At 41.9% G+C, this 19,279-nt stretch overlaps 2 protein-coding genes across 5 annotated transcripts; both read left to right on the forward strand.

Annotated features, from left to right (window-relative positions):
- The first annotated feature begins 426 nt into the window (after positions 1-426).
- LOC118432572 (sodium-dependent lysophosphatidylcholine symporter 1-A-like) lies at positions 427-11,800 on the forward strand. The gene is made up of 14 exons (XM_035844201.1): positions 427-915; positions 1,411-1,611; positions 2,219-2,340; positions 2,778-2,907; positions 3,066-3,144; positions 3,343-3,488; positions 3,659-3,749; positions 4,275-4,393; positions 4,751-4,834; positions 5,358-5,441; positions 5,577-5,710; positions 6,375-6,512; positions 10,691-10,864; positions 11,333-11,800. The coding sequence occupies exons 2-14, from the start codon at positions 1,480-1,482 to the stop codon at positions 11,412-11,414; spliced, it is 1,515 nt and encodes a 504-aa protein (XP_035700094.1). The 5' UTR covers positions 427-915; positions 1,411-1,479; the 3' UTR covers positions 11,415-11,800.
- Positions 11,801-13,194: 1,394 nt separating this feature from the next.
- Positions 13,195-18,128, forward strand: LOC118409658 (sodium-dependent lysophosphatidylcholine symporter 1-A-like). Of its 4 annotated transcripts, none has more exons than XM_035810830.1 (14): positions 13,195-13,346; positions 13,656-13,832; positions 14,244-14,365; positions 14,487-14,616; positions 14,833-14,911; positions 15,027-15,175; positions 15,341-15,431; positions 15,636-15,754; positions 15,950-16,033; positions 16,279-16,362; positions 16,506-16,639; positions 16,825-16,962; positions 17,384-17,557; positions 17,747-18,128. In XM_035810830.1, exons 2-14 carry the CDS (start codon positions 13,701-13,703, stop codon positions 17,832-17,834), a joined length of 1,524 nt encoding a protein of 507 aa, XP_035666723.1. In that variant the 5' UTR covers positions 13,195-13,346; positions 13,656-13,700; the 3' UTR covers positions 17,835-18,128. The 4 variants fall into 4 exon arrangements, with proteins under 4 accessions (XP_035666723.1, XP_035666725.1, XP_035666722.1 ...); XM_035810829.1 differs by lacking the exon at positions 13,195-13,346 and adding an exon at positions 13,370-13,530; XM_035810831.1 differs by lacking the exon at positions 13,195-13,346 and adding an exon at positions 13,370-13,530 and having other exon boundaries at positions 13,667-13,832.
- The last annotated feature ends 1,151 nt before the right edge of the window (positions 18,129-19,279 follow it).

Below are 19,279 nucleotides of genomic sequence, written 5' to 3' on the forward strand. Positions count from 1 at the left end.
TATGTTGTCACATTGATCAGGCTAATAAGGCTATAGCTAGCGTAGTCTACTTTGACGATAGAATACATTTTATGTGTGAAACTGCTTTCCTCTGGCAAGCTGTCAGGCGGCCAAAATTGACGTTGTCTTCCTAAAACCAATCAACATACTACATAATATCAAATTAATTTACAATCTATGCAATGGTTGTTAAGTTTTGCTGACCACAAATACCCAGAAACACAAACAGACACACCCCTCTTGGTGAATGACATAGCCCACTGGAGGTATGTTCAGATGGTGATGTAACCTAAACCATTGCCTAACCTATATATAGCTATGGGCAACAGAAGCCATAAGCGCCATTCAATCAGAGGATATAAAAAAGATTGCCGCTGGTGGTGAAACTACCCGAGATGTACGGATGAGGGTGAATTGCCATTGTGAGTCCAGACGTGTATGAAAAGAGAAGACACAGTCTGTTAAGTTCAGGACTCTTGGCATTAGATACAAACATATGAGGTCACCGATGCGGGTGATAAAGGTGTTTTGACAGCAGACCAGCCCTTATCTACTTTGTCAAATATTCTAGCACATTTTCAACCGCCGTGTTGGCCCGACCTAGTTATTATGTGTACAAGCTTCCAGAATCTACCATTATCGACACAGGGAGATTCGTGTTCTTTATGGCTAGGCGCTCATATGTGGCACATGTTACTGAAAATTTATTTTCAACTCTCTGCGAAGCAGTGATACATTCAGTGCAATCGGACCAGTCCATGATGTTTAACGCAAGAGTTAGGCCGCAAGCGGCACAAACAAGAAAGGCGAAGAGATACAACAGGTCATCTTAATGACTCATCCATTGACCCGCGTTACGAAAGACGGGTCGAAAATGCTCTGGCATCTGTGTTGAGAACTTCCAGCCATCAGCAGGTAAGGCCTGTGAAGGTTTGGTTAATACGATGTGTCATGTGTTTTGGAGCGCATATGATGCTACCATAACCAAGTAGTGTCTTCAGCCGACAGAAAATATACCATTACGTTAGTACAAGGGAGGTGAAAACCCCTTGGTTAGTGCTAAGGGTCACAGTGGTGTACTTAACGAGGTCTGCATTGGTGACGTTATGCTGCTTGCTAGTAAACTACATACCATTGCTAATATAAAATTACAGTAGAAGTTTTTAAATGGTTCTTGCCGGCTGCTTACTGAAGATCTGAAGGTCATTGTGTCTTCCTACGAGACGGGGGTCAGGTGAGGAGTACTTACTTTGCTTGGATTTGACCATTTTAAAACAAAACGAATTATTGGCTGAACCATGGAACTAGCATTGTGTACGTTTCCATCAAAGCCAGCAGTATTGTGCACAAAACGTCAATGACATGATTTTGATTAAACTCTGTGACAGTGTCAATCATTTCTTTTTCTAGCATCGGTGCCAGAATCCCCGACTATTACATATAAAGGGCATCAGGCAACCCAAGGGCGACTCATCAACCATGCCCGCGGATCGACCGAAATCCCTCAGATTTTGGAACTACCTGTGTTATGGTTTATCTGGCATTCCACCAAGTGTATCAGGGAATGCCATCGGCTTTTTCTTCTCTGTGTTTATTCTGGAAGTGGTACAGGTGAGAGATACGGAAGGAACATCAACCACTATAGTAATATGAAAATGAACTCTCGATGACAATCTCTTTACACCAGCGACCGATGATCCTTCTGTTGCGTTGCTAGCCACATTTATATCTGAAATCCCGAGGTTCCCGAGAAATACCTGTGGACCAGTTGTTTTCATACCTCCGTATACAGAAAACTATGATATCAATTGTACGAAATACCATCAATAGATTAACAGTCATGGGATGGAAACGTATAGAACGCTCCCCTTGTCTCTGCTCACAGTAAGTTTCCAGGTTTATCGTATGAAATACAAGACTTGGATATTAAACTGGTAGTAATTCGAGGTCAGCAGCAAAATATCCTTGTTATGACCGTCGGGTTGATCTCTTTGGCTCGGACATTATAGTACAAAGTCCGACATCTTCCATCAGTGATGATCTTTGACCCCTTGTGAAATAGTTATGTGCTCCTTGCGTAAGATAAATCTTTACCACTGCTCAGTGTAGAGACAGCTACAAAGAAAAAAATCATGGAGGTGACAGGGGTCCCTGTCAGGCCGACCTAATCCTTTCTCATTGCCTCCAATGCAATTTTGTTTCTTTCTTTCCGTCCAAGCTCACACCATCCCAAAACTCTATATTGACGACCACAACCCAAGTTATATCGACCATAAGCGGCTTCTTCGTGGGGTTTCTGGTAAACACAACCAACACGAGATGGGGAAAAGTGAAGCCATGGTAGGTGATCTTAAATGAACATTACGTGCTTAAAAAGCATTTTAGTAATACTATGACAAGATAAAGAGTGATATATTTCAGCAGCCAACAACAAAGACATACATTATGTGTAAATTATAAAGCGTATGTAGATGTAGATGATGTATGGAGATGTGCAAAAATGAGCAAATGTACCCGAAATAAGTATGAGCATCACTTCTAATGATCATCACACAGTTGTGCGTAAATCGATGGCTTGCAGAAACTCAGAACTAATCATGATGAAATAGACTCCGTTGCTTAAATGCGGGGAAAACACTAATCTCCAGGCAGATCTACCAGTGGTTTAAGGAGTTTAGCTGGCCAAGGAGTGTTCTGAGCCACCAGGGCCAGCTAAACTTCTTATGCCACTTACAGATCTGCCTGAAGATTTAAAAAGTGGCCTGTTCCATCTGCAGGCTTCTCTTCTCCACCCTTCCGGTGGCGGCTTGCAACTTCCTCCTGTGGTTTTCCCTCAACGTTGACAGCTCTACGACAAAGCTGATATGGCACCTTGTCTTCTACTGTGGATTCAGGATGTTCCTGGCGGTATGAATGACGTACAGGACAGGCATTAAGGCATAAGAGGCACACTGAGCCTCGTATCATTATGGAATTTTTGTAGCATTGCTTGAATAACATTATATATATAATGTAAGGATTGGCTCAAATATGTCCTCTGAAATATGTCATTTTTTATCGTCCAGGGATTCGGTAATGCCAGGAATACACTAGTGATGCTCGCCAGCAACGAACCGAGAGAAAGAGACACCATGCTTACTTACTGTACGTAATATTTTTCCATGTCAAGTGGCTTAGATCATAGATTTCTACAGTTTGTCGTATCATATCTTTTTATAACGCAAACTCTGATTAATGACATGTTAGTGTATCAAACTATGGCGCTTTGTTGAAATGCCATTCAAAATAAATCAAAACTGTCCTGGTAAGCCAAAAGTAACGTTAATGCTGCGTTTGTCTCAGTGACGGCCTTTGAGCTTGTTGGGATAATACTCTCCGCGCTGATCCAACAAGGAACGTTCGCGCTGTTCCACGCCAACATTGGGTACGACCCGTGTGGCAACGGGACTCTCAACGACACGCACCATGGCCCGTCTCGGGACACTGAGGTAAGTGTTATTACATCCCCACAAGAGCAATAATGCGAGACCCTGCAGTGTTATTTCAACATTAGAACATATAGTGATATTGACTTTACCCTGAATGCTATACGATTCAAAACGAGTTAACAGCAAACGGTTGTGCCCATCAAATCATCAAACCATACCTGTTGTCCCAGAAAACGGCATACATGGTGGGGGCAGCTGTTGGATCTGGCGTCTTTGTGCTATGTGGACTGGCGGTAACTTTTGGTGTTCCAGAGAGGAAAGGTATGGAAACGATTGATGCAGCAGAAACGAAAACAGTGTATCATATCATGTAAATGTCATATCATGTAACTTTGTCTTTCTTATGTGATGTATACAAAACACGTTCTTGATTATCGCCTTTTTAATCAAGTTTATTTCACAACAATTGTAAAAGGTACAATGTAAGGCAAAGCGTTGTATAAGACTGCTGGTAAGTTACACTGATCTAGTACCGTATACAGGCTTTTCATTTGACGTCATCTGCGCCATGTTGGATTAAAGCGTTCTAGTGTAAACCACAGGAAGATGCTACCACTTAATTCAGTTACCCACCAACATGACCGTCGTCGGATTCAAATTATAATTAGTATGACGTCAATGAAAAGCCTGTATAGTGTATACGATACGTTTTGTATACATACGTAGATTCTAAGCTATGCAACATATCAATGCATGCACAGGTTCCATGCCTTTGATTTAATTTGTGGATCATATGTGTTGCTTGAGAAGATAGCAAAGGCTGCTCTTACAAAGACTTTTTCCTAGATATGAAGAGACAACAGCAGTCGTCCTGTTTTCCCGTCAGTGAAATGAAAGAGCTCGTCCGCCATCGTCCTTTTCTCATGCTGCTTGTGATATCAGCTTTGTTAGAGATGGGCATTAATGTACGTTATTTTACTTTTCTATTGTTGTTAGATAAACATGTAGGTGTCATAAGTAACTGAAAACAGACCAACTTTCATCTACCTTTTTTTTGAGAATCTAATGTTAATCAATGATACAACCAAATGTATGAATAATTCAATGAATTAATGCACTTCATTGCATGGTAAATATACTGAATAACATAAAGAGCTGAAGGTAGCATGCTTTGTCACACACTACACTTAAGTGATCATTATTGTTTCCCCGAGCAGCCTGACGAAAGGCTACTGGGAAAACATTCTGCATTTTCGCGAAGATGTTGCTTTTTAAGTTTACAATGTAACCATGCATGTTACATATCTCCCCATATACTACAGACCAAGCAGATCAACAGTGCCCTGATGCTACAGTACACATTCGACATGTCAGACCAAGTGTTTTACATTATCTTCGTGTACATGGTACGTTCCACTACCTATGAAGGTGAACGAATAAACCCTGTGCTAAGGATCAGGAGGTGTTCGATAAGACGCCGTAGCTAGCTCTGTGAGAGGAAACTGACGTACCACATTAGAGACAAACTGAATTGTCTGCACTTTATTTGGTTTCAAAAACTCAGATTTGTATGTATTATCTGATAGTGGGTGACAAAATCGGCAAGCATGGCCCTGATTCTATTGACTAACATGGTACCGCTGTAACAAGATTACTGATATACTAGTAAGTACTTCAAATATAGCTTGCTATGTATTCACTCTGCAGTATTGGCGTGAACATATAATAAAAGCCGGCCAATTAATTACGTACGATACATCTCAAAATATTGGAAAACCAATACATATGACATGGTTAAACAAATTAAGCTGTGTTAAAGACTACTAAAGGCTGCATTTTGGTTATCTTCGCCAAACCAAGCATGGCATCAACATTTACTAAACTTCACGCTCCTCTCTGATTCTTCCCTTATTTCTTACTCTGCTGTAGGGAGCTGCAGTCGTAGGGATATTCGTCTGGAATCTGGTCTTATGTCGGCTCGGGCGGAAGACAGTAATATGCTTGGGGATTCTGGTAAATCACACTTATTACCATATTTTCCACAGAAGTGGACGAAAATGCATGTCATTAGTTCCCTTTTGTCACAGGAACTGTACTCGGGAGATAACCTTATGAGACATGATGCACCTTGTATTGGGCTGCTTTCAGCTGTTTTTACTACCGCACAACGCTGCCCTCCTGATAGCTACAGAGGAGATGCTAGGGACCGCACTGGTACCGTTCATCTACGCATCGTCTGTCCTTGGTGGGATAGGAGAAGGCTGTATGTATATTGTAAAAAGGTAGGTTCAGCATATGACTTTGGCTATACGACATATAACTATGAGTATTGTAATCGGTCTATGTCTTGAGTGTTCGCGCCTATATCTCTATGTTCCGTGTGCCGTATTCGTGTGTGGTTTGGGCATGTCGTTTGTACTCACTTGCGATGATGCACGTTCTTTTCACGTTAATCGTTGTAACTTTAATAGTTTTTATAAATCACCCCTATATTTTCAGCATTATGGAACAGACAAGGTGGTTTCGGCGTTTGGTAATAAGCTTATCTCAAAGCAGATAGGGTGCGTTATGTGTTGTCTAATGCAAGAACAACTGTCGCGGTGGAGGAATCCCGAAGCCGATGTTTGACTCTGGCTTGCTAGCGCATTGCATAGGCCAGCGCCAGTGTTATACTTTGTCCTGGTATACGTGTTAGGCTATTCGATAATTGGATACTGCCAAGAATGCGCAGATGTTGCGTGACTCCTCTGCCGCTTTCAGCATGTGTGTTGTCAGTTGTTCTATGGTTATCAGTGTTTCGTCGGCGTAGTATACATTTTTTTTGTTCTTGTCAATTAATGTTGATCATATCAGTTAAACCAGCTCAACAGTCAAGTCCTCAGTAAGTATGTACCAACCATTACATGTATGAAAATGTTTTTTTTCTGGTTACATGGTCTACTACAGCGTTATGGGTACTGACGTCATCGATGATTTTGAGCTGAAGACTGACAGGAAGATGGCGTCTGTCCTGTATTCCCTCTGGGGGGTTTCAGGTGGAATCATGGACACCATCAGCGCTGCTGTCTCCAACTGGATCCTGCAGTAGGTTTTGTTCGTCCGTTCTTGTTTGTTCCTTCTCACATAGGCCAGCAGGCTTCCTAGCTGTTTCAGTAAAAGGGACATCTGCTATAGGGCTAGCAAACCTTTCCTGTAAAGATATTTTTTTACAGGGAAGGTTTATTATGTTACCTTCACAGAAGGTACATACTGTTTTTGCATCGTTTCTTCTTCTTCTTCTTCTTCTTTTCCGCACAAATAAAAAACATGAATATCTCCAAAACTAGACCTTGGAATATCTCGTAATTCAGCAAGCTGGTAGGTCTGCACATAAGACACTGCACCTTGGTCATTTGGTCCCCCAAAGACACCAAAAAATGATTTTATGGGGCAAAAAAGGGTGAAAAAACTAGCAATTTTAACACAAAATCGAACTTTCGAGCCCCCATAGAACATTAGAACCACGTTCCAAGAACCCGAGGTCAACGACCGGTAGCTATGGAACCCGCCCGGGAGTTATGGAACATGGTGTTCGAACGAGGTCAACGACCGCCACTACGCAACACGGAAGTGTCCGCCCGTCAAATGATGACTTCATCTTGCTTTGGACGGCCTGAATTGAGGCAGAAGCCGTCCTATGAATGATTTGTGGAATTCATTTTACCAAGAAGTAATAAATCGGATCAAGAAATTCACAGAGCTTTGACTTTATTTTGCCGAATATCGGCACCTTTTGCATACTGGTTATATCAACTTCAAGGAAGGTAGAATGAAATTGAGGGCAGGCAGAATGAAATTTCATGCCCCCAAAGTATAATGTGTCTCGGTTAAGGTCTACATCGAGTCAAATCTAAGCATTTGTTTCGATACTTTTCTTGATTTTGTTTAAGCTAAAGGTTTTGCTACCTGCACAAGTCAGTTTAACTCTGAGCCATCCAAACATTGTTCGGATTCTATGTTGTGTTTGAGTTACGTAGAATCGAGAACACACACGATGTGCAGTACGCCAGCACTCGTGCGTACACACGCGATAATTTGGTGAACAAACGCATTCAGAGCACTACTGCAATTTTCTCAGACAGGCCGACAACTGTGGTAACGTTACGTGTATGTGGTGATTTCTTTGGATGTCTCCTGACATGATAAGTAACTGGCATATAACGTTAATCATAAAAATGTAGCGAGACCTGTTCGTTTTTCAAGTTCATACATAGAGCTGTCGTCTAAATGAAACACGGATTGGTGTCACGGTTGTAGTTAACCGATTTTTGAGTCAACAAGAACATTTGAGCAAAAGAACAACAACACATGACTACGTTAGACGCAAGGTCACTGTGTGTTGCCGGCTGTTACATAAAAAAAACATGCATAACGATCGTCATGCAAACTCAAAGTTTTACGCCTGAGACATAAAGGTATGTGAAACACAAACGATGGACTTGATGAGTTTATTTCGCTATTAAACTGACCTGAACAAACACGATTAACTGCAGCGTGGAACGCCCTCCCCATGTTAGGTCACGGCCATTCTTTCACCTTGTTGTTTATCATGTAAGTTACCACAGCGCTGCGTTGGTCCCCAGCAAGCAAGTGGAGCACGGAAACGAAGTCTGGGTGAATTACAATAAATCTACTTACAGCTTTATACACGGTGGGAGTGGCCGGCACAGCACAAATCCCCAGGCACAAATCAGCATAAGCCAACGCGAAAGTTAAGTGTAGCAGAAACCTAACCCCTTGAAGTTTGCATGATTGACAGGCGGACGGGTTTGAAGTGTACCGACTGCGGCACGTATTGATAATGAGGGCATAAACAAACTACGTACATCAAACGTAAATCAAAATTGTTTGCTAAAAATAAAAGAAATTTATGAAATATGAATTGCGGGCTCTGAAAAAATGATTGGGCCGTTCAAAATATGAATGAATTTACACAGATTGACTGTGACAGGAAGCATAGCGGAGATGTGCTGCGTACTGTGAAGATCACTTGCAGTGTGCAGGGGTAGCCATATCAATTTCTGCTCTGAGAGTGTCCGGCAACTGCGGGACGTGAACGAATATAATAGATTTGTGGCAATTTTAGCGATTACGCTAATCAGCTGTTTCTGTGAATTTGTGCGATTTACAGTAGTTGGTAAGGCCCCCTTTCGAAATTTCCACTAGACGGCGATCGCGCTGCGCCCTTACTGCGACATAAACAGGATATGTGTAACATTCGATTTCACACTGGGTATATGGTTCATAGAAAACGTAAAAGTGTGACTGAGCATGCTGAGGAGAACCCTTCGCGCTGCGTTGTACAAGCGGCAAACTCTGTGAGACGTTTCAAGCTGTGAATGTACCTTCCGATTTTGTGCTACGCAGTGTGCCGTAACTTGGTACGCTTGTTTTAATTTTGCTCTCTTCAGAAGTTAGTCTAATTCAAGTAGATAGAAACGAGAATTCAATTCTATAATATTTGACAATAGAATTGTGACTGTATGTACTTCTTGTCTCATGTGAGGCTGTATCTAGCACAATCTAGCTGATGTTTTCACGGGGAAAGGGGCTGAATGCACTGTTTGCGATGGTCCGACTAAGAAAATCATTACGAAAAAAACAACACCGCCAACATCAACAAATCTCTGCCTACCTTTTGGGAAATATCTTCGACATCTTAATTTTCATAGACGGTCAGCCCAAATTTGGTGCAACATGATGACACCGGTAGATTCGGTCCCTATTTTATAAGCAGTCAATTAAAGAATCAAAAGCACACCTATTTGTCACGTTTCATGTAGGGCCCCGCCCCCGTATAGAGCGCAAGCTTATGAGGTCCGATCGGCTTACCGGAGACTATTTTGAAAGTACCTTATTTAATTTCACATATTGTTCGATTTTTTTTTACTTCTATGGTAGCAACAACTGACAGTTAATCGGGGCCGGGAAAATGACAACAAAAACATCGGCGCTAGCACGATGCGACTGACCAGAACATTAGGGGGAGGGGCGCGGCACCGACTGGGTTCGACCAGTCGCTTCTCGCTTCTCTCTCGCCGCCGGCGCGCGTTAGGAATTATCATCAAAGTCAGCACCGTCCGCAAACATCCGCTGATTTTTTAGAGATTTTTGCAAAATTTGTCTATACTTACGCGCCGAGTTTGTTCGTCAACAATGACGGAAAGCGCAAAATTAAACTTATTCTTATGTTATCAACTGAACTTCGCGGCTCGCGTTCTGCACCAAGTCAGAGACAGAGAATATGAATTTCCCAAGTGATTCAAAGCTTTATTTTTTTTAAACATTTGAATACATATTGTTGAAGGAAGCCAGTTTTTTTTTTTTCCATGGCTCTCTCTCCGCAAGCCAAGAAATTTCTCCCTGGACCTCCCCAAGCCGAAAAAATTCATAGGCCTTGACGCTCCCGCAGACGACACGCTAAATGTCGTCGAGTAAACCCTGTTGACGACCGTCAGAAATGGATAACCTTTTTGGACAGACAGACTGCCCCTGTGGCTTGTAGCTATGGGGCTGTGATGAGATGATGATGAGAAACCCTGTTTGGAACAATATTGGACGTTGTGTTCATTATTCAAGATGTATAACGTTACAGATAAAAAATTTCAAAATTTATTTGTACCTTCTTACATGTCTTGACTTATCCTGTGTCAACATCTGCAACTTAATCAGTTTACCCTTCCAGGTAGAAATGCTAGACTAAACCATGTGAAGGTAACATTCTGTATTTGCTTGCAAATATTACCTTTCTAGTTGTTATTGTTTATATATTGACTTCTTTAGTTGTTTACAGTTTATCGCTGCATCTTTTCTTCCATAAGTAATAATTACACATAACACTTGGACACATAACATACACAAAATATAACGTCATTCAAAATATCATTAAAAAACGCAAGTGCGTTATCAAGGTTATCAAGTACCTCATGTGCCATTAGCTGAGCTTCCCATATATTTCACTAGCTGCTGTCTAAACATCTTGGATGTACTCACAGTTTGTAACTCATGTGCTAGTTGGTTCCATTCAGATGTTGCTCTATATGTGAAAGATTTCTGAAGACTATTTGTCTTTTGTTTCTCAGTTCTAAAGTTTTCCGTGTTCATGTCTCGTGTGGTAGCTGTGGTTAAATACAAGAGGTTTGCTAGCCCATATCAGATAGGGGAGAAGGGGGAGAGGGAGTTATGCCTATATGACAAGCAAACTTTATTGCGCAAACTTCCAGGACCGCCAACTACAACGCAGACGACTGTGTCCAGCCGAACACTGTGGGACCGGCGCTGCGCTACTTAACAGCAGGCACGCCCCCTGCTGTCTACGTCATAGCCTTGCTGTTCGTCTGGCTGTACCCGATCACCGAGGAGTCTCGCATGAGAACTAAGATGGCCCTGGACGCGAGGTGTGTGTAAACGTAGACATGCTCTTTAGGCAGGATTTCGGTAGAGGTGGGTGGTTAATAGACCAAGGACGAGCGCCGCAGCCACGAGCCTTCTATAGGCATGCTCCATCGGAAATCTTTTTAAAATCTAACCCTCTGAAATGACATCTCCTATGTTTCTGAAAGGCTTTGAGAAACAGAGACAGTTGACATGACACCTGCCAAGAAAGATAGGAATTGTATTGCATTGACCACACTTTTGGGTGCCTCAGCTCCGATTGCTGTCATTGCTGGGGGTGATGGGACGTTGGTCATGACGTACCCGGGATAAGATAAGAACCTTAAGCAGATAGAGTGAATCGTAAGAACAGGATGGTCGCTCGGTACTTTATGTCATTTTTATCTTTGTATTTCCGCAAGGTTGACCATGTTAGATTCCATGGTGCGTTTTTGCTCACGATGTGCCCCCCCCCCCCCCCTTTATCACAGGCGGGCAGAAGCTGACGAGGAGACGAGGGTTCTCCCCTCCTACGCAGATGATGTCTCTGGATCTGTTCAAGAAGTTGCTTAAAGGCTGATCTCATCATTTTGCACTTTGTCATGATTACTCATCTGTGTAAATCCTTCCTAACTTAAGACAATCCCTAAGATCTTAAGATAAGTGATTTAGACCTATTCATGAACAACCGGCTACGTGATACAAGTATTAAGTTACATAAAGCGCTTTTCTCTATATGACTATTCGTGCGACGCCCAGTAATGTTGTAACATTGTTCTCTCGACTTGCGTGCAATACATGTAATATACCCAGACCATTGTTACCTCCGGTGTCGATCAAATGAAATGTCGTTCTCAATATTTATGAATGCTACTCGAATGTGAACAATGCTAATATTAAAGATTGTGCCTTACATAATCACTGGTCTAATGCGACCTTACAACTTTGAGACTTTGAAATTCCGACTATGCCATGGGCAAACGAGTCCAGGTTCAAGTTCTTTGGATATCACTTATTGGCCGTTTGGCTAATACGCAATACACATAAGACGTTTGAAGTTTCTATAATCATAGTAGAAGTCATCACGTTTGGCACACTAAGTATCCCTGTGCAGACATTGTGTGTAATGTTAAGGATTCTCTACATGGATACAGAAATATGTGGTCAAAGATCTGTAGCTACTGGTGCGGGGGGCGTTGACATCAGCAGGACAGCTCCTTATCTAGTTTGCCTTACGTGGGTGTTGGTCCGACCTGGTTATTGCATCCACGGGGTTCTAAAACACACCACTTTCTTGTAGGACGATACCCACATACGTTACGGCGCATATCTGATAGATTTAAGGGTATGAATCAAACCATATCTTTTACCGACCTTCTCGACAAAGATGCTATGCAGCTATGTCGCATGAAGCTTAGAACCAAGGGATGAAACAACGCAGCATGTGGTCATTTTATTGATTCAACCATTGACCCCTGAACAAAGATGTGTCGAATCTTTGCGATTCTCAGGTCACTTAAATGTCATCCAGCAGGTGAAAACCTATCAGGTGTCAACGTAACAGGACAACTTTTATCTAGCTGCTCTGTTTACTTGGCCTAATTCCATGCACGTACCCAGTGCACAGGGACCTACCATCAGTAGAGTAGGGACAATGTTGAAGTATAACAATGAACCATAACAATAAAACAGTATGTTACATTCTTATTCTGATACTCTTTTAAAGTAAAAAAAAACTATACGAGGGGCGTGCAATAAGTAATGGTCCTGACCCACTTCCAGTTGTCTGATCTAAATGAAATTTTGTATGTGTAATAATTCATATCTCTATGGGTTATGTTGCAAAAGACAGCTCTGAACTAATTGTGGTTTCTGATTTACTGGTGTTTGAACTTAGTCAGGTGCGAAATGGACCAGGTGTGAAATGCAAGCAGTTGAGTGTCGCGCAGTGATCCGGTTTTTGTATTTGAAAGGACGCACACCAAAGAAGACTTTTGATGAAATAAATGAAACTTATGGTGATGATGCCCCATCATATGACCTTGTAAAACGCTGGCATCCTGAATTCAAACGTGACTGGAAGTCTGTGGAAACAGCTCCCAGACCTGGTCGTCCCTCTTGTGCCATTGATGAGGCATCAGTTGGAGGACCAACCTGGGGTGTCCTACAAAATCGGTGTCCAGAGCTGCATCAAACGATGGGAGAAATGCATAACTCTGGGTGATTCCTATGAAGAGAAAGACTAATAACTGTGCCAAGTTTCATTAATCTCCTGCTATGGGAAATGGGTCAGGACCATTACTAATTGCACGCCCCTCGTAGCACAAAGGTCGAAACATAGTGTGAAGGGAAAAGGGTACAGATACACGAGCACTCCCCGTTACTACCTGTTGGTTTGAATCATTAACTCCATGACCAAAGGTCTGTTTAAAACTAGCGCTTCCACCACAGATCATGTAATATATGCAAACAACCGGCCAATCAACAAAACTTCCACCAAGACAGGTAAGACTGGTTTAACTTTTGTTAATTGCTGTTAAATACAACCTGTTGTGTTACGCCATGAGGCGATTTTCCCAGGTATGCAAAACAAACAAACAAACCTATGCTCAAGATAGAAAACATAGTTGTTGAAACATATGTCGACGTCGGTGTTGCAGTTTGCTAAAGCATTCCATTGAGCCTGAAGGTAAGAAAAAAATGAGACGTGTCTATTTTAGACTACGGTAAAAATGTGCCATAGTTTATACTGAATAGCCTACCCTCTATCAACCCCCCTCCCCCTGAAGATAAGTTCTTAATTCCACATTCCAGGTCTTCTGTAGGAATGCCTAGACGTCCGGAGACGAACTAACAACGATGTCAGGACAGAACGCAAAACCACTTAGGTTTTGGAACAACCTGTGCTACGGTTTGGCTGGTATTCCAACAAGTCTGTCAGGCAACGCCATCAACTTTTTCTTCTCTGTGTTTATCCTTGAAGTAGCACAGGTACGAGCACTACCCTATACCCTATGTCTCGTGTGGTATTGTGCCAATGAAAATTAATGGTTAAATATACATGTGCCCTATAGCGTTGTTTTACATAACGGGCCGCCCTTCAACAAAATGTACAGTACGTGTACCATTCCCAACAGCAAAGTTGATCTTAAGCTCATATCGTTGTTTACAATACCAATGTATGTAAAACGACGAACATCCACGTATATCAACGAAAAGATCAATTGTGAAGATGTGTCTGATAAGTGCTACAAAAATATCTACGAGCCGTACTTTTTTTGTACTGACGGGCAGAAATGCAATGCTGTGGCCCACAATCGAACTCGGACATGTTTCTTTAGATCACCTTTTCCACACAAACAAAATGTACCGTCGATATCATCTTTCTTCTTCTCTTCCAAGATCACTCCTGCCCACAACTCCATACTGACGACCTCTGCCATTGTACTGTCGTCTGCTGCAAACTTCTTTGTTGGGTTTCTGGTGAACACAACCGACACGAGATGGGGCAAGCTGAAACCATGGTAGGTCGATTTTGGAAAGCTCAACATGCCCGCTCTATATATCTATATAACCGTTAGCAATACAAATACAAGAAGGAAGGGTCTAACAAGATAACTTTCTGTTTGTTTCTTTTTAATCCAGGATTCTCCTCAGTACGTTTCCATCGGCGGCTTGTTACTTCTTCCTGTGGTTTTCCCCTGGAGTTGCCAACCCTACAGGAAAGCTGATATGGTATCTCGTGTTCTACGTCGGATTCAGGGTCGTGTCAACGGTATGAGCTTCTAAATAATAGTTTTAAAAGTACTTATACCTATTTTGTCTCTTACCAGTAACCAGCCTTAAACAAAAAGCCTTTCAGTAATCTGTGCATCATGAGAACATGCCAATGTGAGCCTGCAGGTCTGGGCATGACAAAAACGAGGTAGGACTTTCGCTGTGTGTCTCCACTGCAAATGATTTAGTTTATCATTTTTCTTCTATCTTCTAGGGATACGGTGTCGCTAGGGACTCTCTCGTGATGTTTGCAAGCCACGAACCGAGAGAAAGAGACACACTGATCACCTATTGTAAGTAATATTGCTATGACAACTTGATATCTGTTTCCGTATTTAGGTGGCCATGTTGTCCTGAATGTATAGAAGCTGTCAGATTTCCTTGATTGGGATTTTTTTTGCCTCTCAGCATCAGCGTTTCAGATTGCTGGGATAATACTCTCTGCACTGATCCAGCAAGGAACATTTCTGTTACTCCATGCCGACCTTGGGTACGACCCGTGTAGCAACGGGACTAACGTTAACGGTACCGATTACGGCCCGTCCCGAGATACTGAGGTAAGAAGTGTGAATGTGTGAGTGTGACAGGGTACAAAAGGGTACCAGTATGGATCGGGACGTTACAACGTCCAGCTTTATTTGACGTGATGTTTTTTTTATAAGAGATGGCAGATTGAAGATTTCGTCACAGAAAGACATCTGTAATCTTACTGTTTTCTACAGAAAGAGGCGTACATGGTAGCTGCTGCTGTTGGAACTGTCATCTTTCTACTCTGTGGACTGGCAGCAGTGTTTGGTGTTCCAGAGATAACAGGTATGGAAATGTTTGATCTGTACCGTGTGTGTGTGTGTGTGTATGTGCGTTTGGCTGTGCTTGCGTGTGTACGTGTGTATGTGCACCCACTTGTGCGCGTGTGTGTGTGTGCCTGAGTGTCTGTCTGCGTGAAAGAGGATGTGCCATTATAAAGAGTTATTCCAAGTTTACTCTACAAGGGTTAAAAATAACAATTTGTTTCAGATATGAGGAAAACCGAGCAGTCATCCTGTTTCCCCGTTGGTGACATCAAAGCCCTCGCCCGCCATCGGCCTTTTCTCATGCTGCTTGTGATAAAGGCGTTCCTTGAGCTAGGTATCAATGTAAGTTGGTAAGATAAAAGTGATAAGACTAATCAAACTTTGTATGATAACGCCCGGTTCGTTTTTCAATAAAACAAACAAATACAATTTTACGAGCTTGTGAACGTTGTAGATTTTGAACATCTTCAGGGTTTCGAAAATAGATTTCTTAACTTGTAAACTACTATGTCTGACTTCTCTTACTATTGATTGCAGACCAAACAAATCAACAGTGCCCTGATGATGCAATATACTTTCAACATCGCAGACCAGGTCTTCTATGTCATTTTTCTATACATGGTACGTTTATGCTTTTGAAGAAAACGAGTAAACAAAAACACACAGTTGTGCTCACGATTCTAACCAAAAAAATTGAAAAATACATCGTTTGTCTTTATCTCTTGTATTGTACATTGTATGAATGCAGTAAATGATTGGATTGTCAATATTATGAATGAATAAATTGAATGAATGGATTGAGATATATACAGTAACTACATAAAGGGGTCACTTTGAGACCTTTGCAATGTTTATTTATTTTGCAGGCTGCTGCAGTGGTAGCAATATTCTTTTGGAATCTGATCATACGTCGGATCGGGCGGAAAAAAGTCATATTCCTGGGAATTCTGGTAAGTCATATTTGCACTTTTCCTTTACTTTTTGCACAAAGGTGATAAAGGTGACATCTGTTCTCATTCTCTCGCAGAGAAGCACCATGTCTACATGAGTGTTATAGAGTGATTTATGTTGTTGACTGGGACGTCCATTTCAGGTCTTCTTACTACCGCACAACGCCGCTCTCCTGATAGCCACCGAGGATCTGCTTGGGAACGGGCTGCTACCGTTCATATTCGTTGCGGCTGCCTGGGGTGGAATAGGAGAGGGCTGTATGTACATAGTACAAAGGCAGGTATTTCACATACAAATGTATTTAGGGATGCTCTGTAGAAACGTTTGAATGCTATAAAAAGTCAAGTGCGCATGCACATCATTCTAGAATTCTACCACAAACGTCTGTAGATATGACATGCATGATTGCATGGATGATGGTCTGTTTTAACGTAAGCACATGTTTCTCCATTATATTAAAGCGTCATGTGCACGGATGTCATCGACGATTTTACACTCAAGACTGACAGGAAGATGGCGTCTGTCTTCTACGCTGTCTGGGGTTTCGTCACTGGTATCATGGATGCCATCAGCGCTGCTGTCTCTAACTGGATACTTCAGTAAGTCGCAGGCATTAAATGGTTTGGTTAAAGGTTACAACTGTACACAGTAAAATACACCCAAGGAGGTTGAAAGAGGGTGTGTTTAGGGTGTATTTAGGTGCATCAACGTCCTTGATACACATAAATACCCAGGTAACTTTACATGGCTTGACAAAAACTTCTGATTAAAAGTTATTGCTCTTGATAAGGGTTTGGTCTGGTGCGGATCACAATGGTAGAACCTACTCTCCAAGCAGAGGAGCAGTAAGAGGAGCGCCCGTGTGATTTTTCCGACTACTAGTATCTACGCGACTCAACCTCTGCTTGGAGAGTAGGTAGAACCTGAAATGGGGTACGCACCCGTTCCCCTACTTCCAATGAGTTTATGAGATGAGCAGTGCTGTCAAGTCAAATCTCGTTTGTTCTCTCCAACTCTCAGGTCTGTGAACTACAACGCAGATAACTGTGTCCAGTCGAACAGAGTGAAACAGGCTCTCCGGTACATAACGGCGGGCACGCCTCCTGCAGTCTACGTCATAGCCTTGCTGTTCGTCTGGCTGTACCCGATCACCGAGGAGTCTCGCTTGAGAACCAAGATGGCCCTGGACGCAAGGTGTGTGTATAATTATCTAACATCAACAAATTTGAGAATTCAACAAAATTCGAACTGCCTGTAACCCATAACAATGACTTTGTAATACATGTCTATCTACTAGCATGTATTTATGCATCTTTCTATCTTATATGCATTGATTACAATGACAATGACAATGACAATGTACATCTGCTCTTTTGAACACAGGAGAACAGCAGGAGACAACGACGAGACGCAACTGTATAACCCTGTAGAGGACAATTCCCTTCAGGAAACTTTGGCGCCTGAGGCCTGATATCCTCATCTATCTATTGTGAAGCCCACTTTATACTCTGTGTTTAAAGCTTCTTCAGCAACCCCATACGTTGTGTAATGTCCGAACAGAAATGAACAATCAGATGATGAATTAATATATTATCTGTATAAAGCCGGTCTGGACACAGAGCAACAATATAATGTAACCCATTTTTAGAACATACGGTATTATTGAGAAACTGTTGAGACACAGACTCATGGACAATACCATTCTTTATTACAGGCATGTTACAGTAATCTCATGATAAGTGTTGCTTTGTATGCGTATGTGCTTTAATAAAGGGTTAATGCCCCGGCCCGAGGTGTATATGGTGAGATAATCCCTGGTCAGGTGCGATAACCACCGAATAAACCACCGAGTGAGCGTAGCGAAGGATAAGGCGGGGCATTAACGTTATTATCATATAGCCTACACAAACTGACCCATTTAAGCAACAAATTCCTTTATAATACATAAATCCTTTATTCAAGACATTCAAGGCTTGACATAAGGACAAATTCCCTTCTGCTGGGACAAGTGTGTTGCTATTCAATCCTAAGTTATAGTTGTACATATTCAATGAATTTGAAGGAATGTGAACAGAAAGAATGTTTGGATTAACTCTAACATGGACTGCACACTGTACAAAGCATTCCTTTCTGCTGACGCATGACGCCGTAACACGTAGCTTCAGGCCAGGCAGGTGGGTATCGCTCCTCTGATTGGTCAGAATGAATCGACACCGGTGCCGGTGTTGATTCATTTTGACCAATCAAAAGTAGCGATACACACAAGAAAGTAAGGTATATGAAGGCATCGGCCAATAAAAAGGAGCGAAACATATGCCAGAGCAGAGAGAATAAGTACAGACTGCAAGGGGGAATGGCTCCTTCTAACATTGATAATGAGTTTTGTTGTTCTAAAAAGCCTGCAATGTTTGGAATATTTTCTGTGGAAATTTTTGTTTTAAAATGCAATGTGTAATCTCCTTACATATGCATGTACCAAAGAACAAATGTAAATTTTCAGAAATTCGACAAAGGAATTCACACGTATAGTACCAAGGGATCTATGCATCATACAGGAGTTTGCAAGTTTGGGTAGGCTATATGATAATAACGTTAATGACCCGCCTGCCGTTCCTCGGTGTACATGGTGTCATAACGCCTGGTCCTTTGCTATAACCACCTCATAAAACCAGGTTTTATTCAGTAGTTATAGCAAAGGACCAGGCGTTATGACACCATATACACCTCGGGGCGGGTCATTAACCCTTAATTCAAGTCTAGTAGAAATTGAAGTAACACTCAGACCGTTCTTGCTTGATTGTGATGAGAAACTATTCTTTATAAATAGCTTACAGTGTGGAGATGACTAATAAAAATACGTTAACTCAACTTACAGTCTACCATAAGCATAGTAGATGAATACACGGCGAATGCTAT

This window comes from Branchiostoma floridae, chromosome 2 (assembly GCF_000003815.2).
Source record: "Branchiostoma floridae strain S238N-H82 chromosome 2, Bfl_VNyyK, whole genome shotgun sequence".
In the NCBI taxonomy this organism is placed as follows: Eukaryota; Metazoa; Chordata; class Leptocardii; order Amphioxiformes; family Branchiostomatidae; genus Branchiostoma; species Branchiostoma floridae.